Source organism: Lissotriton vulgaris, chromosome 12 (genome assembly GCF_964263255.1).
Source record: "Lissotriton vulgaris chromosome 12, aLisVul1.2, whole genome shotgun sequence".
NCBI lineage: Eukaryota > Metazoa > Chordata > Amphibia > Caudata > Salamandridae > Lissotriton > Lissotriton vulgaris.
Genome location: NC_141700.1, coordinates 27,924,082 through 27,942,342, shown reverse-complemented (window position 1 = coordinate 27,942,342; position 18,261 = coordinate 27,924,082). Strand labels below are relative to the sequence as shown.

Genomic DNA, 18,261 nt, shown 5'->3' with positions numbered 1-18,261 from the left:
GTCTTATCCGTGTGCAAGTTCAGTGGGCAATGAGCAGGAAATTATGCATCAATACCTCTTGAAGCCCGGTTCTTACGTTACTGAACTCTCTCCATATATCATAAAGATATATAACAAATTGTTGCCCTGGCCAAATATGTTCTTTTTTTAGTATACTCAAGTTGAAAAAACAGCCTAGTAATTTCTGTAGAGCTTCATTTCTATAAAGGCGTGCTATTTAAGCCCATATGACATCACGAGATGTAGGCGATCCTCCTGACAGTAAAAATACTTCATGGAAATGTTTTACTTATGTTGATTGACAGGGAATAAAGAGATTTGCATTTCTCCAGGTCTCATGCTCCCCTTGCATTAAATGAGCTACTGCCACTGAACCCCGTACGCACCCCTTTTTAGGGCTCGGGCCTTCCGTACTCTGCGCATGCAGTGTCGCGCAGCGCGACTCCTTTCCCGAGGGTATTTGAAAATGGACCTGGAAATTCCACGCAGTTTGTGCATGTTATTTCCAAGGTCTATTTTCATTGGCCTTCGCGTGCGTGCTGTTTTTTAACAGAACACGCAAAAGGCCATGGGCGGTCACGCAGCTCCGCCCATTGCCTAATGGTGTCTGTTACGCGCACCAGAGGCCATATATCTTGAATTATCGCGGCCGTCCGGCTCGATCATTGAAGACATATGCTCGCAGTGGCACGCATGCACCACTTGAGAGCTTTTTTTTTTTTTTTTTTTGCATCCTTTTCAGGGCGCAGGGAGTAAACGCTGACGTCTTGTTTTCTTTGTCACAAATATGGTGGGGTAAAGGGTGTTTTCAGTCTCGCTCAATTGACATATAGTATCGTACTGATGTTGAAGTATTTGCTTAATTTCTCACCAATAACAATAATACTTGTGAAAATTACTTATTTCTGTGAGTGTATTTTTGTAATTTCATTTTTCTGCCAAGTAAAGACGTATGAATTAATGTCTTTCAGTCTGGAAAATCGGGCACACGTCAGCGATTAAAAACTGAGGACTGGTGGATTGGGGCGCCACTCATTGTGTTAGTAACCTCTATTTAAAACAGTTTTGCTCAGATTGACCATATGAGATGACGTCGGGGGAGCTTTAAATTGCCTAGCACTGCCCCACCTTGGATAGAATGGCTTGCATGGCTCGGCATGTGAATCATGCTAGAGAAGCCTAGCCTGTCAGTGTTGCCTTGTGTGCCAAAAGCTCTGCCACGATGTAACAATCCCCGACAAGACAGCCCATGATAGAAAGCATTACTGCTAAGCACTGCGAGTGGATTGGGGTGAGCACGAGACGTCAGTGAATGTTGCAGACCCTTGCACAGCTTGAGCAGATAAATGTGTTCACCTCGATTTGCTGGAATTATTTGGTGAGCACATTGATAAATACTATGATAAATACTTGCAGGTCGTCTGGAACAAGTGAAGCTTAAGCAGGTGGATTGTCTCAGAATGCTATTTGCGTTCCACGTCGCAGCACCTGCCACCACAGACCCTCAAGCAGGGATTTGGAATTAAGTCAGGAAGCGTGCGCCTCTGACGCCGGCAACACATTACCCCTCATGTGAGGAAGCCCAGTGGATGGGGAGGGTGTTCACAGAAGACTAAAAGCATAGGCCATTTCACCCTGCAGGCTTGCGGAGAGAATGTAGCCTAACTAGCGCATATCAAAATCCGCCTGTCAAACCTTAGCCTGATTTAAAAAAAAAAAAAAGTCTGTAGCACTGATGAGGAAAATGTGAGGCCTTAAACACAGCTTGAATGGACTCTGCGAAGAACGGAAGATACAGACAGCACAGCCTGCTGCACGCTACACACGGCTGCACGCCACACACGGCTGCACGCCACACACGGCTGCACGCCACACACTGCTGCACGCCACACACGGCTGCACGCCACACACGGCTGCACGCCACACACGGCTGCACGCCACACACGGCTGCACGCCTCACACTGCTGCACTACTCGTACTGCTGCATGCTGCCGCCCGCCTCACACTGCCGCCCGCCTCACACTGCCGCCCGCCTCACACTGCCGCCCGCCTCACACTGCCGCCCTCCTCACACTGCCGCCCGCCCTCCTCACACTGCCGCCTGCCTCACACTGCCGCCCGCTGCCGCCCGCCTCACACTGCTGCATGCTGCCGCCCGCCGCACACTGCCGCCCGCCTTACACTGCTGCATTACTCATACTGCTGCATGCTGCCGCCCGCCTCACACTGCCGCCCGCCTCACACTGCCGCCCGCCTCACACTGCCGCACGCCACACAACACCACCACATCACTCTGGGACACTACCACATCACTCTGGGACACTACCACATCACTCTGGGACACTACCACATCACTCTGGGACACTACCACATCACTCTGGGACACTACCACATCACTCTGGGACACCACCACATCACTTTGGGACACCACCACATCACTTTGGGACACCACCACATCCCTCTGGGACACCACCACATCCCTCTGGGACACCACCACATCCCTCTGGGACACCACCACATCCCTCTGGGACACCACCACATCCCTCTGGGACACCACCACATCCCTCTGGGACACCACCACATCCCTCTGGGACACCACCACATCACTCTGGGACACCACCACCACATCACTCTGGGACACCACCACCACATCACTCTGGGACACCACCACCACATCACTCACGGGACACCACCACCACATCACTCACGGGACACCACCACCACATCACTCACGGGACACCACCACCACATCACTCACGGGACACCACCACCACATCACTCACGGGACACCACCACCACATCACTCACGGGACACCACCACCACATCACTCACGGGACACCACCACCACATCACTCACGGGACACCACCACCACATCACTCACGGGACACCACCACCACATCACTCACGGGACACCACCACCACATCACTCACGGGACACCACCACCACATCACTCACGGGACACCACCACCACATCACTCACGGGACACCACCACCACATCACTCACGGGACACCACCACCACATCACTCACGGGACACCACCACCACATCACTCACGGGACACCACCACCACATCACTCACGGGACACCACCACATCATCACGGAACACCAACACATCACTCTGGGGCATCACTCAGCTGATGTTCGTCGTGCATGTGTAGCATAAAACCCACCCACTGGCAGGCAACTTAGACTGGTGTGACCTGAAAGTTTTACCACTTGCTCCTGTTGACCCCTGTCCAAGTGCACAATCTACGTGTATTGTTATGAACTGACATGGTAATTGAGCACTGTTGGACTTGGCCCTCTCTGCAGGATCATCCCTGAACTTTTTGCCTTCCTCCTATCTTCTCTCTGACCTGTTTTTGTTGGTATAATGACTCTGGGCACTTTACCACTGCTGATCAGTGCTAAACGTGCATATGCTCTCCCTACTGTAAAATGTATATGTGATTGGTTTCCATGATTGGCTTATTTGGTTTACTGTCATACTCCAGTAAAGTGCACCAGGAGTGCCAGGGCTTGTAGCTCCAAAAGCTGCTAGTGGGCCTGCAGCACTGGTTGTGCCACCCACAGAAGCAGTCTTGTAAAATGTGTCTATGGTCTGCCATTGCAGAACCTGCGTGTAGTCTGGTGCCGTCATGCTGGCTGCGCAAGTGCACCTACTTGCCAGTCCTTAAACCTTCCCTTAACTTCATATTAGTCACCCCTATGGTAGGCCCATGGGAAGGGTGCATTGTAAGCATAAGGTAGGACAAGCCCTGATGTGTGTGGCATGTCCTAATAGTGAATTACAGCCATTTTCGTTTTTCACTATTGTAAGGCTACCTGTTCTCGTAGGCCAGAATGGGCTGCTGGAATTATTACACTCTATAATCCCAGCAGGCTCAGGGAACATGGTAGAAATTCAAGTTTAGTATGCCTGAACACAAAATAATAAAATACTTATTTTAGTAAAGTTTATTTTAATATCCTGTGTTTGCAAATACTACTTTTAGAAAGTTAGTATTTGCTTGCCTAACCATTTCAGCCCGCCTCTGCTCTTAAGTGTATCTGCTGTCTGGTTTATGTGAGTGACAGGGCTGGGGATGACAGGTGGTGAATAGAGGGTTTACACCAGGATGGGTGGGGGGAGTGCCCCTTGACTCTGAATAGGGCTGTGCTCTGCCACCTCAATGCTGGCTCCGCCCCCTGGGGAGCGACTGACTGCCCTGCACCTTGTGAAGAGAGAGGGGAAGTCTGTCAACAGAGTGCTCCTGGCCTGTACTGGTCACCACAATGCTGGCTCCACCTCTTGCGGAGCGTCTGATGTTCCTGCCCTGCTCCCTGAAAGGAGAAGCCAGAGTCTGCAAAACAAAGTGCTCAGGGCCTGGACTGGTTTAGGCAAAGGCCGCCCAGGCCTGAAAGAACAAAAGAAACTGTGTATAAAAAGAGGAGCCCCGCTCCTAGGAAATCAGATCCTGTTTTGACCACGAAGAACATCTGCCCGACTAGAAGGACCTGGAGAAGCTGGAGGAGGAGTACTGTCTCTGACCTAGGAGACTGGCCTGAAGTAGGTGCCTTGCTGAGGAAAGGAGAGGAAAAGACCAGAAAGGACTTTGCAGAATTTGTGCCTGAAACAATCTCCAAGGGCTTGGGAACGAGCTTGCCCCCTGAACAGAGTCCCAGGATCATTGGACTCTACATTGCCTTCCTTGACGAGTTGCTGAGACCTGCCTGATCTTTGTGCCTCTGGGGCCCCACCTGAAGTGTGCCTCGCTCCGACTTTTGCAGCCCGTGCCTGGCAGCCCCCTCCTCGAGTCCACCGCTCTCCCCTGAGCCGAGCCCCGCTCTGCTGGGCCGCCCGCACCCAGCCCCTGAGTCCCCCTGAGTCGCACTGCTCTTGGCCGACCCTGCCTCTGGAATAGTCCGGAGCCCCTTTGTGAGGCGAAGCAACGCTCGTACGCTTTAAGCGTGCTGGCAGCCTCCCGCCCTGCTCTGGCCTTGTAAGAGATCACCCGCACTGCTCGTAAGCAACCCTGACGGAAAGTACGGTTCGTACCTAAGAGGCGTCCGCACCGCATCACGAGAGCCGCCGGTACAGTCCGTACCCGCCACTAGGTGCCACCGCAGTACACCTCCACTTCGCCCCGAACCAAAGTATTGCCTCATCTATCCGGGTACGACACGTACCTGCGAGAGCGCATTGGCTCGCCCGCACCTGTATTGAAGGTACGGCCCCATCTCCAAAGCGTACTGAAGCCTCGCCCCTCCCGAACGCCTACGCTCCATCGTCTGCCACCTCTCTCCGCAGTCCCACTCAGCCGCTTCGCACCTCGAGGCTTCCTACGAGCCGGACTGCCTGGGAGAATCGCCGACCTCGTCCCGGGCCCGCCTTCACTTGGGGCCGCATCTGTACGCACGGACTCCCGCATTGAAAGGTACTGTGTGACTCGGACCGCAGGGTCTGCAACGTTGGAATCACTTTGTTAAGGGTACGAACTAATAAAGAAGGGGTCGCCCAACTTGTGTGAAGCGCACAGGACCCCAAACAATCGTCTTGTAAAGATCTTCCAAGAACTCTTTTTACTCCAAAGTACTGTGGCCTCATTTCTAAATCGTTCTTGTGGTCTTGTCAAATAAACCTGCATAAAAACGTATTTTTTACATAAAGCATACGTATTTTTATAGCCATAGACTGGTGTCCATTTGTGGTGGGTCATTTTTAGGTCTCCTGGCGTTGAACCGCGCGAAAGCACGGTCTCGCCAGAGACCTATTGTGAGCGACTCTGATTTCCAGGAGAGGGGACAGGAGCTGGCCGTGTGCTCGGAATTGAGCTGCGAATGTGCTCGCTGTGGCCAGCTCCTGTCTCCTCTCCTGGAAAGCTCAAAGACCCACGCATGCGCGCATACAGAGAGACAGTCCCCACTGTCTACTCTCCCCATCACGCGAAACAACTAAAAACAACATAATCCATTTTAAATATGCAGAGATGAGAGCTATGCGATTTACATGATTGTGGCCGTTCTGTTCCAGTTACCTGTTTAGCATGGTTGCACAATGTCGCTTGTATTGGTCCTTCTCAGTGGACCTCGCACACGCCCCCCGCGAGCTCGGCATCTACAGGATACACTGGATGCCCCCCCAGCCTGTCCACCACCAGCCCGGATCCCCCTGCAGCCCCTGCTTCCCGACGCTGCAGAGCGAAGCCCCGGAAAGACGAACAAATAAACATAGGCTTTCGCTGGCGGGCAGAATAATAAAGGTTTAAACTTGGTGCCTGAAGGGCTGGATTCATATGGGTAATGCAGGACGGCCCAACCAGCCACCGTTTTGCTTACAGGATGTGGTACCGGAGGGGTAGTCCTTCCTTTTGGGCCGCAGCACTTTTGCATGTTTCCTGTATTTACCCCAAACGCCACCCTCTCTCGCAGTAGAAATAAAAATAACGGGATTGGAAAATGCACATTCCCGTGTCATCTGTCCCGCTTTGTTGAGCAGTGCACCCCGCACCCATTACTCTCAGTACAGATCAGACAGGCAGTACCTGCGGCGGGGGCAGCAGTTGCAGACTGTGGGTGCTCCGCTCTGGATGCCTCTTAACACCTTTATCGCGCGACTGAGTTTGGCGCTGAAGCCCTCCCCCCCACGCTCAGACAGGACCCCCAGGGTTGTTTATCATGAGTGCCGCATGGAGGGGGCTGAGCAAGGGGACGGAGGGGGTTCGGGGCGCTCCCTTGAATGCCTCCCTGGCAGCCTTGCTCCACGGACTGTACTTGGTGCTGAAGGCCTACCGCTTAGATCGGACGTTCGTGGTTCCAGCGCCTGGTGAATGCGCCTCGGTAGGGGCGTTGAGGTGTGGCAGCGCCCAGAGCTGAGGGCCCGTTCTGGCGGAAGGGGAGTACACTGGGGGGGGGGGGGTTCTCTGACAAGATGGAGTTCGGCCCTGAAGCTTTCCCTCTCACCCCCACACCATGTTCCTTCATTCTCCAGCACCTTGTGAAGAGCCTTCGCGAAGGCGCTAGTTTTGGCCCCGCTGGCAGCTCAAACAGCCAGGGCCGCTGTCATTACTAATTTAAGGAGCACTAGTGTTCGTCACAGCCTGGGCCGACCTAGGAAACTACACGCGCTGCACCCTCGTTTAGAGATGAAAACATCTCAGATGAGAGAGAACACAGCGGCCAGCCCGACCATACCCAGAATTTAAATCTGAGGATCATTCTGGTGTTTATAGAACACAAGAATCGCACATGACCTGCTATTACAGAGATTGCAAATATAGCCACTTGGACAGATTCTTTGACGGGCAGACTGCCGGGTGGATGCACAGATTGGCGGAAAGACAAATGAAAAGAGTAGGTAGATTTGTAGTCTGACTCTCAGATGTTTAATATATATTCATAGATTCTTAAATCAGCTGGTAATACGACAGTGACAGCTGTAAATAGTGGGTTGTATGGACAGAAATACACAGATTGGAGTGCATAGATACACGTAAAGGGGCTTAACTACCAAATAATTCATGCATAGATAAATGGAGTTGAAAGTATAGATAGAGGTATTGTATTGCAACATTTATATAGTGCTTTCTATCTCTATTTGGGGTGCAGCGCCTGCTACATTATACTTACCTTGACAGGCATACATAGATAGTGTACAGATAAATGTAGGTAATCCTAAGTAGCCAGGTGTAAATAGATGGATACATAGTTGAATAAATAGGTTGATAGTCGTGGGTAGATAGGTACAAGTGACAGGCGAATAGAATGGAGTGCATTGATGCTTTTAGATAGTCATAAGGAGATGGGCATCCACAGATGTCTAAATAGAGTTGAGTGCACAGAATCATGTACAGACAAACGTAAAAGGGCATAAATATATAGATACATCGAGGGAAGTGCATAGATAAATGTAGACACACGTAGATAGGTATACATGGATGGATAAATAGACTGGAGTGCACAGATATATGTAGAAATATATAAATATATGGACGAACAGATACACCTAGAAAGAGCTAAACATATGGATAAATACAGTGGAGTGTGCAGATTATACACGTAGAAAGATATGAAATATGTGGAGGGATAGAGCGGAGTGCATAGATGAAGACAGACATGTGGATAAGCATAAATGGATAAATAGAGGGGAGTGCACAGATGCATTTAGATAGACAAATGTAAATAGGCATAAATAGATAAATGGAGGGAAGTGCATAGATATATGTATACATATGTGGCTAGGTATGGATGGATACATTGAGTGAAATGCATAGATATATGTAGAAATATATAAATGTATGATTACTAGAAGGAGTACATAGATGTAGATGGAAGTTTATGGATATGCATAAATAGATGAATAAATAGAGTGGAGTGCATACATAGCCGTAGACATATATATATGGGTGAATAGAGCAGAGTGCATAGATGTACATACACGTTTATGGATAGGCACAAATAGATGATAGACAGACAGAGTAGAGTGAATACATAGATGTAGACAGCTATACATATATGGATGAATAGAGCGGAGTGCATAGGTGTAGATGGAAGTTTGTGGGTAGGCATAAATAGATGGATAAACAGAGTGGTGTGCACTGATAGATGAAGCTAGACACATTAGATAGTCATACATAGGATAAATAAAGTGAAGTGCTGAGACGTCTGTAGGTAGACATAACTGTAGGAATTGATTGGAGGACATAGATAGATGTACATAGGCATACACCTATGGATAGCATGGAGTGCATAGTTGTATAGATTTGAAGAAACATAGGCACATAAATAGAGGGAGATTGCTGGAGTGACAGACATAGATAGACAGATAGGTAAATGCACTGGGGTGTGTGAATGGATTAATTGACCTGGTAGATACACAGACATAAGAGAGTAACATATAAGTAAACTAATAAGTGAACAGACTGGAGTGTGTTAATGATGAATCGACTGGCAGATGAGCAGGCATAAGAGTAACTTGATGGATAAGTGGATACCTTGGGGTGTATGAATGGTTTAATAGGCTGGTAGATATGCAGACACAAGAGAGTAATCTACATAAACAGGTTTATAGATAAGTGGATAGACCTGGGTGTGTGAATGATGAATAGACTGATAGCTATGCAGACATAAGAGAGAATTTGACATAGATGGAGAGATAAGTGGATAGATTTGTAAGCGTGACTGAATGAATACACTGGTGGGTATGCAGACCACAGATACATGGATGGGTCAGTGGGTAGACTGGGGAGTGTGAATGGATGAATAGGCTGGTTTGTAAGCATATGCATTGAGTGTCAGACAGTTAACCGAAACGTAGATATGAAATGGACAGAGCAGGTAGTGGACTGATGAAAATGTCAGCTCTTATCCACTACTGTCAAATGTTTCATTCCTTGAAGCTCCCTGTAAAGCTGTTCTGTTCCGGTGACCCAGCTCTCTGCTCCCTAGCACAGGCATGTTCTCCTGTTCATCCTCATGTGACTGCCCCTTTCTGTCTGGAACTCTGCGCCTTCCGCTCGGTCTACACCTCAATCCTTTCACCTTCATATGATTATATCAGTTTGTTAAGCTTCTGTAGCTCGTGCTCAAGTGCTCTCCTCTTAACCATAGGCACGGGCAGAGCCAGGATGCAGTTCTTCGCTGCAGTTTGAATTCTGGGACCGACTATTTCCTTCCATCTATTTCCTACAGTGAGGGAAGATCTGAGGGCAAGATTTACGAACACTTTGTGTTGGATTTGCATTTGTTTTTTAACACCGATCCAATGCAGAGTGTTGAGTTGGTATTTACATTCCAAAGCAAATCACGATTGGCATTGGATTGTAACCCAAAGTAGCTTAATGCAGTGCAATATGCTGCCTTGCGTTAATTTGCATCAAGGAGGCTTTCCATGGCTGGTGCTTGGGCATTCCCGTACATCCACCCATGGATTCTGGTGCAAGTCCACATTACAATGACTTGTAGACATGGATTTTCACCAAAAGCCTGCCCCGCCCTGAGGCTGGCGTCACGGGAAGAAATATTTTTATTTCTCCTTGTTTTTTCTTCTTTGCATGTGTGCTGCTTTTTGCAGCACACACAAAGATGAAATTGCCTTTCAGCATAATTTTCATGCAGGAAGGGATTCCTTCCTGCTAAAAACGATGCTGACCATAACGTAGACACCCTTGCACTATGGTGCAAGGGTGTCTGTGTTGGCGCACAGCTGCTGATAGTGCATCAACGCAGGGAGCAAGCAGACAGCGCCCCTTCTTTTCTAGATACAGCACAGTTCTGCTCTCTCACTTGTTCATTCAACGCAGTGCAGTAACTTCCTTTTGTTGCGCTGTGTGGCATGATTTATTTGTAAATCTGGGCATGGGCCATAGGGTCTGTGTTAAAAAAGTAACACAAAAGAGATGCAGGGTTTGTAAATCTGGCCCTGAAATCGCTCGCCAACACATGAGGCTCTGTAGGCACTGGCCTTAAACCTAGGTTGGTCCCCATAGTAAAGCCATGTCTTCATCTTGTACCCAGTACTGAATGGGCAGGTGCAGCGTCATAGTGTGAGGAGTAAGAAACTTCAAATCTTAATGATTTATGAGGTTAACCGCCAGCAGTCTTTATATAGAAGGCCAGATGGGAACCTTGGCAGGGCTCTTTTTAGGTCTTGTGGCGTTGAACCGCGCGAAGCGCGGTCTCGCCAGAGACCTATTGTTAGGGATTCTTCTTTCCAGGAGAGGGGACAGGAGCTGGCCGCGCGCTCTGAATTGAGCGGGCCACGCGCTCGCTGTGGCCAGCTCTTGTCTCCTCTCCTGGAAAGCTCCAACACGACACACGCATGCGCAGACACACACACACGAGCGCCCATGCACACATACATACAGAGAACCCCTCCCACCCCCGCCGTCGCACACATACACACAGGGGCACACACAGACACGCTCGCACACATCCCCCCCTTTGTTAGATGTTCTTCTGGACAAACTTTATATAAAGTGTCTGTTAAATGATGCCCTTCAAGTGTGAAATATGGCATATCTCTTTGAAACTGGGAGCCCCCTCTTGGAAATTGAAATAAGCTATTTTTAATTCTGCTACTTAAAGTCTTTAAGATCCAGACCGGCTTTCAAATTATGGACCATGTCATAGCTCTCCTACATGGGGAAACTGCTGGAGAGAACTGTTCGATCAAGTCTCGGGTCATATGGAGATCGTCCTCTGCAGATGGATTTACCTAATGGGAGCAGCGCCAAGAACGTGGAGACTGTTCAATGTCGCTCCGAGTTGTGTCTCCTCTTTAAGCTTCATCTGATGCCGCTGACCCACCTTATTCAGACTTTTTCCTGTATGCAGATCCTCAAATTATAGATTTGTAGCCCAATGAGCCAAAGGAGCTAATTGAGTGATTTTAAAATAGTTGAACATTGATGGTGTCACAACACGCTCAAATTAAAGGTAGCGAAGACTGAGATTTCGCTATCTTTTAAACCTTCTCCGTACTGCGTCCTGGTGATAAACCACGACTCCAAACCTGTTCCTAAGTGTTTTTAGTAATTCTAATAAATAAAGCATGTGGGTGTAGGTGAAGGCACCGGGGTGCAGAGTGTGCTTGCCAATGGCTCCTGAGCTTAAAAAAACAACCTCGAAGAGCCCCTGTCACATTTCCACCCGAAGCATGTGCGCCTAGCATCCTTATCTGAGGTACGGAGTGCAGTTTTCCCACAGAGAGTCCTGCACTGTGCTACTGAATGCTACAAAGTATCTAGAACTTGAATCAACACGTATTTAATATTTTCTGACGACCGGGTACATTCAGTGCGAAGGTGGACTTGGTGTATGTGAATCTATACAAGAACAATAGTTTCAGATAAGTAAGCCTTTTTCTAGGATTTGAAGACCACGATGAGTGTGTTGTGGCAGAACCAGAAATGCGTGACTTTGAAATAATCTGCTGCCCCTACTCTCTTTCGCCTCCAGGCGCCTGCTGATTGAAGATCTAGAGACTCGCTTGGCACTGATGCCGCTCCTGCTAGCAGAATCTGACCGGAGGTGGGTTTCTCATTACTGTGGCTGGAATCCCAGTTGTTGGTACGGTTCTTGGTTACACTAAAACGGGTGTATGTTCATCAGGCACATATAGGAACAATCTATCACTTTTTAAAGACTTTTAAACCCACTGTAACTACATCACTATTAAAGGTACGACTAGCCCACCAATGAATACCAGTTCTACCGGGTGCAGGATTGACCTGGTCTGGTATTACCGCGTAGGATGATTTAGTAATACGACATGCCATCCCCAACCCAGGGTGCCTGTACTCTGCAGTTTTTCTATCAAATGATTTGACAGATTTTCATTTAATCTCTGTGGATCTTGGTGTGCTGCTCGAGACACACTTCTGTTTACAGCACACATGGGAACAAACTTGAAAGAGAACGATGCAGTTAGTGAGATGCCAGCAGCTTTTAGTTGTAGTTTCACAGGAGACTCCTTCACGTGAGGTACTGAATATGCAATTTGTTGCCCGTAGTCCTCTGTAAAGCATTTTTTTTTACAGATGCTGTGTGGAGGTGATTTTTTGGTCACGGTGTTCCGCTAATGATGACTTTTTCCTTGTGACATATTTTTGTTTTCTAGGCAGAGTACAAAGTGGGGCTGAGAATTTTAGCAAGACTGTTCAGCCCCCTGTAGGCACAAATAAGGCATTGAGTGTTATGACGTGAGTCTGCGTCCATTCTGTTGAGCTACTTTCTGTTCATATCCCTGCAAGGCAGGCCTTCCGGAGTTGTTGTTTTGCCTTTAAATACTGTCTTGATAATCTAACTGAAGAACATGGGAGGGTGCACGTATCTCAAGGCCCGGGATTTGGAAAACATACCAAGAAATAAGATTTATCTTCTTCTGGACCTGGTGGAATTTCCTTCTCATGTGTAATGATGAATATAAGCACGGACTGCAATTTAGTATTGAGATACTGTTTGATTAGTAGCTGCTGAAGTATTTTTGATTTTGATTCCCACTTCACTTTGTGTTTTCTTGGGTAAATCCCTACGCTAGTCTGAGATGTAAATGTAAAGGGCTGCATGAGTTTCTATGGGATTGCTGTCACGAATTTCCCTTTCCCTGAATAGAACTACACTGCGAATGCCCAAATCAAAGCGGATGCAACAATTGTGTTTACTGTTTTCAAGCAATCCAGGATAATCATTTAATGGAATAGCTTAGTGATGCGCCAAGATGCTCTCGGGTATTAGTTAAGCTCTGCAAGCTTTATTTACAATACATTACACGAGACAGTAAGGCCAAAACCAGCTTGGGCTTGCTTCTGTACCTGTTTGGAGGAGACGTGACCAGGTGCTTAGTGTTATACGGTTCGTTGTGGATCAGAACCGTGATTCCTTGCTTATGGTGCATCCTTTTTTGGAGTGGCGCACTGTTTAAAAAAATAAACAAGCATTGGCATAGCCAATAGGTCTTGCCTTTGGGACCTTATAAGTGTTTAGTTATCCAGCACAATATCCTTGGTGCAACAACATCAACTGTTGCATGGTTAAACACTTATAAGGTCTCAAAGGCGAGACCTATTGGCTATGCCAATGCTTGTGTTGAAATGGTACGTTCAGGCCTTGGGTATTTATAGTAGTTGCCTTCATACTGGCATTGTTTTGTCCAATTAGCATGATTATTCAGTAGCTGTTGCCCATGTAAAATCGGCTCTTCTTTTAATTGTACAGCATTCCTGCACCCTGAGGGTAGTAACATATTCTGAATAAGGAAGAGAATTACCATAACTTAAAAACTGGGGGAAAAGAGAAAATCAAGACCGGGGAAAATCACCTTGGTATGCTAAGGTGTAGAGCTCAGGCTCCAACATGATATGGCAAGGGCAGCTTTCCCTTAAGAGGTCCTAGCCTAAACAGCATATAGTTTAAGTAATGTAGCAATTTCTACATTAGTCGAAGGTTTGAAACATATGTTTTACATGAACCAAAGAATCTGTTGCAATAAAGCGAGAGGTTGCTGAGAGTATTTTCAGTATACCATCAAAGTCTAGATACATTTAGCCAAAAGGCATGGTATAATACGGCTAAGGGCGAACCTAGCTGTTCCAAGTATCAGTCTTTTACAGAAGGCACTTTTTTTGCTCTTCATCTTGTATACGGCAGATGGGGGTCCAAGGGATAGCATCCAGAGCACGTCCACGCCGGGGTTCTTCAAAAACGGGTGGTACAGTCCAGGCCCTGGGGGTGCTCCCATCAGTTTACGCTCTGGGTGGGGCTTAGCAGCCGTTGGTGGTTCCTTTCCCCCCTCACGGCAGTCAGTGGATGTGGTCCTGGTAGGTAGCCCTTAGATTCTCTCTGGATAGATCATCAATTTATCCATCATATAAAATAAGCATATTTATAGAATATGGCTGATAAACCGGCACAATTCAGGGAGGCATTAAAGGCTTTACTTCACGCAGGCATGTAAGACTTAATATAACCGGGGGTTTTGTTGCAGGCATGATTAGGCCTGATGGCCGCCAAAGGTCAGCAACATGTGGTGTTGCGACAGCGGTTTTAGCATGTTCGCCACCGCAACCAAAAATAAAGATAAAAAGTTTTGCCCCAGAGAAAGTTGAGGTGGTAGCAACAGCGCCAGACATTCAACGTGATTAGGAGGGAAGAGCCCATACTAAATTAAACAAGAGAGGTTCCTTGTTATCAGAAAGTGGTTGCATGTGAACCTGTGTAGAAGTAGCCGGCAAGTGAGTTGCAGCAGAGAGCGAAGGCCCAGTTGGAGAGGAGGAAAACGTGCATACCATAGTGAGTGCTCATAGCCACCAGGGGGCAGCAGAGTGCTTACATATGAGAGGCAGCATAAGTGCTCAGGAAGTAACAATAGCAGTGGTGCGTGCACGCACAGTCTGCTCTTTTGGAAGCACATACTCGTGCTTGTGGCGCGCCCCTGCTCGCTCCCGCAAGGTGGATGCCACCACAAGCACGAGTATGTGCTTACAAAAAGAGCAGAGCGACAGCTAAAGGTCCTCCTATGCTCTGCAGCTGCTAATTCGCCAGTTTTCTGTTCTGAACAGTACTAGTAAAACAAGCCTTTATAATGCAATGGTCTCAGCATTATTAAAGGGAGAGCTATTGGCATTGCTCATGACATTTTTTTTTTTAAATCATAAATAAATTGCATTGTCATTTACAATGCCAATAGCATAATCGCTCGCAAATGCATGACCTATTGCATTTACACCCACACAGAGCAACACACACAAAGCCACCCACACACCAGAACTGCAATGGGTGGCTCTGTGGTTCTCCGAGCGCTACCTATTGGACACGACTGCATACTCACCACCCTCATCTCATCAAGCTCTTCTCACATTATTCCACTCATGTACCAGGCAGAGCTCCAGCGCAATTACTGCTTAATGTAGCATACAGATGCTATAGCAGAAGCGCGTTGATTACACGAGATACAAAACCATATGCCCCTGCACTACCATTGCTGGGTATATCCAGAGGACCCAGGACTATCACGAACCATGAACTGAGACACTTGAAGGAGCCCGGGATTCATGACACAGGTGATTTATACCATGAAGGCAGTCTTATGTTTGCCTCCCTAGCAGAGAGTAATGGACTTCAGCCAGGACATTCCTCACACACCACACTATAATATCAGCATTGTTGAACTAACATTGGGGTGACATGTCAAGAGAGCCCCCCAACACACTTAACTATTCAATACTTGCATGTCATGGGGCAGGGATGGCACAATCCGGGGGGCAGAGGCAAGAAAAATGGCACAATCCTGGGGGGCAGAGGCAAAAAAAATGGCACAATCCTGGGGGGCAGAGGCAAAAAAAAAAGCACAATCTGGGGGGCAGAGGCAAGAAAAATGGCACAATCAGGGGAGCAGAGGCAAGAAAAATGGCACAATCAGGGGAGTAGAGGAAAGAAAAATGGCACAATCCGGGGAGCAGAGGCAAGAAAAACGAGTGCAATCAGGGGGCAGAAGGCAAGAAAAGCGAGTGCAATCAGGGGGCAGAAGGCAAGAAAAGCGAGTGCAATCAGGGGGCAGAAGGCAAGAAAACAAGCACAATCAAGGGAGCAGAGGCAAGAAAATGGCACAATCAGGGGAGCAGAGGCAAGAAAATGGCACAATCCGGGGCAGAGGCAAGAAAAATGGCACAATCAGGGGAGCAGAGGCAGGAAAAATGACATAATCAGTGGAGCAGAGGCAAGAAAAATGGCACAATCAGGGGAGCAGAGGCAGGAAAAACGAGTGCAATCGGGGGGCAGAAGGCGAGAAAACTAGCACAATCGGGGGGCAGAGGCAAGAAAAATGGCACAATCAGGGTAGCAGAGGCAAGAAAAATGACATAATCAGTGGAGCAGAGGCAAGAAAAATGGCACAATCAGGGGAGCAGAGGCAGGAAAAACGAGTGCAATCGGGGGGCAGAAGGCGAGAAAACGAGCACAATCAGGGGGGCAGAGGCAAGAAAAATGGCATAATCAGGGGAGCAGAGGCAAGAAAAATCCCTCTCTCCCGTTCTACTATAGAACAAGTGATTCTAAAACCCCTAACACTTATCCTAAGTACTATGTTTTCTTGCTTGAGGTGCGCCTGAAATCATTCAAAAGGCTGACTCTGCCAAGGAGGTGTGAAACTACCTCATGTACATTGATTACAGTCTCAGTTTACTGAAGGGTAAACTCTTCTGGAGGCGAGGGCGTCCTCCCCAACCCACAGATGAGACTTACTTATGCACTTTTTTCTGAAGCAGGGGCTCATGATCGAAGTCCTTAATGCATACTGGTTTATATTGAAGCAGGCACAGAGCTGTGCCAGCCTAGTTCACTTGTATCAGAATACTTTCCCATGCACATAGTGTAGGTGTTTTCCTACTGATATGATGCTGTGTGCATTAAAGCACCAGTGTTGTTTCTGATACCATGGTGGACCCGGCTTTCTATGATCACTCTTCTACTGTAGGGCACTGTACTAATGCCCTGCCATCTACTAGTATTCCTTCTAAGGAAGGCCGCCCTCAGATACAAGTTGCAGCTGACCTGTGACACAGTGACTCAATCAGCCAGACAAAACCTCCATTAGCATAATTTTGAGTTACTCTTGTTTCACAAAATTCCTGAAATTATACCATTATGCCACACGGCAAAATTATGCTCTGTATTCTGTCAACACACAGGAACTACGCGAACAACGGAACAGAAGCTGCTGTTGTTTGTGGTGGGTTCTGTTTTTTGCACGGTTTGGTAGAGTGAAATGTATCCTCACGTCCAAATGCATTTCGTACTAAAATACATCGCAAGTATGCAAAATCAAGTAACGCGAATTTCTCCTACGCCTAGCTAGCAACTAACTAACTAGCATCTTGATTTCCCTGTGTATCATGGGGACTAGAGAATTGCACGGATATTAATCATGATTCCTGAAGGACTAGTTCGGCTGCTGCATGCAAGACCTGTGAGCTGGCATCTGTGCCTTGATGTCACTTAAGATACAAAACTGAAACATTCCCATGAAATTAGAGTAAACAACAGCATTGATTTTGAAAGGATAAGGAGAGTTATAACAAACACTACACAGTCACAAGGATACACGTTTGGCAGCTACATGCAGGTGAAAACAAATCTAGCCGATGCTGGCTGTACACCCAATGGAACAGGACTGCTCCAGGAACGCTGCCCTTAAAGAGTTCGATGACGTCATCGCGTACGGTATAGACACAGACAAGAGTAAATACGAATAATTGGCAAGGGCATGGTGGCTAACCTCGTGACAATCTGCACTAACAGTACGTGTTTAATTTATCATAGATACAGAGGTGAAAACCTGAAAAATGCTGTGAGGACGTGGAAAGGACGGAGATTGGCGAACACAAGTAAACGTCCACCCTCCTCAGCAATGCTGCCCTCTTCCTGCCTCCACTAAGGTGTCCTCTTCGCACCAGATTGTTGCGGGAGAGTGAATTGCATTGAAAGTGGGTCTTTTGAGATAATTCCCACACGGGACCAATTGCGTAGCCAGTGTCGGCCCTGGTGCAAGGAGGGAAATGGACTCCCTGGCTGCGGTTTCAATGATAATATACATATATTATCACGTTTCAGGGGAGCCTTTGGGGCCCGGTGCTTCAGACTGTCACCCCCATAACACCAATGACAGACTCCCGAGCACAGTGTGAAATAAAACACAAGACGACATAGGAAGGGGGGGGTGGGACGCGAACACAGACAACCATGGGCATGCTAACTCCGGGGTAATACGATCGTCGCCATT

General features: G+C 47.7%; 1 protein-coding gene across 1 annotated transcript in view; it reads left to right on the top strand.

Annotated features, from left to right (window-relative positions):
* Positions 1 to 18,261, top strand: part of NDUFA13 (NADH:ubiquinone oxidoreductase subunit A13) — a 55,140-nt gene that overhangs the window by 25,199 nt on the left and 11,680 nt on the right. Inside the window, exon 3 of the mRNA XM_086946835.1 lies at positions 11,943 to 12,014. Coding sequence (XP_086802961.1) covers positions 11,943 to 12,014 — 72 coding nt within the window. The remainder of the gene's footprint in view (positions 1 to 11,942; positions 12,015 to 18,261) is intronic.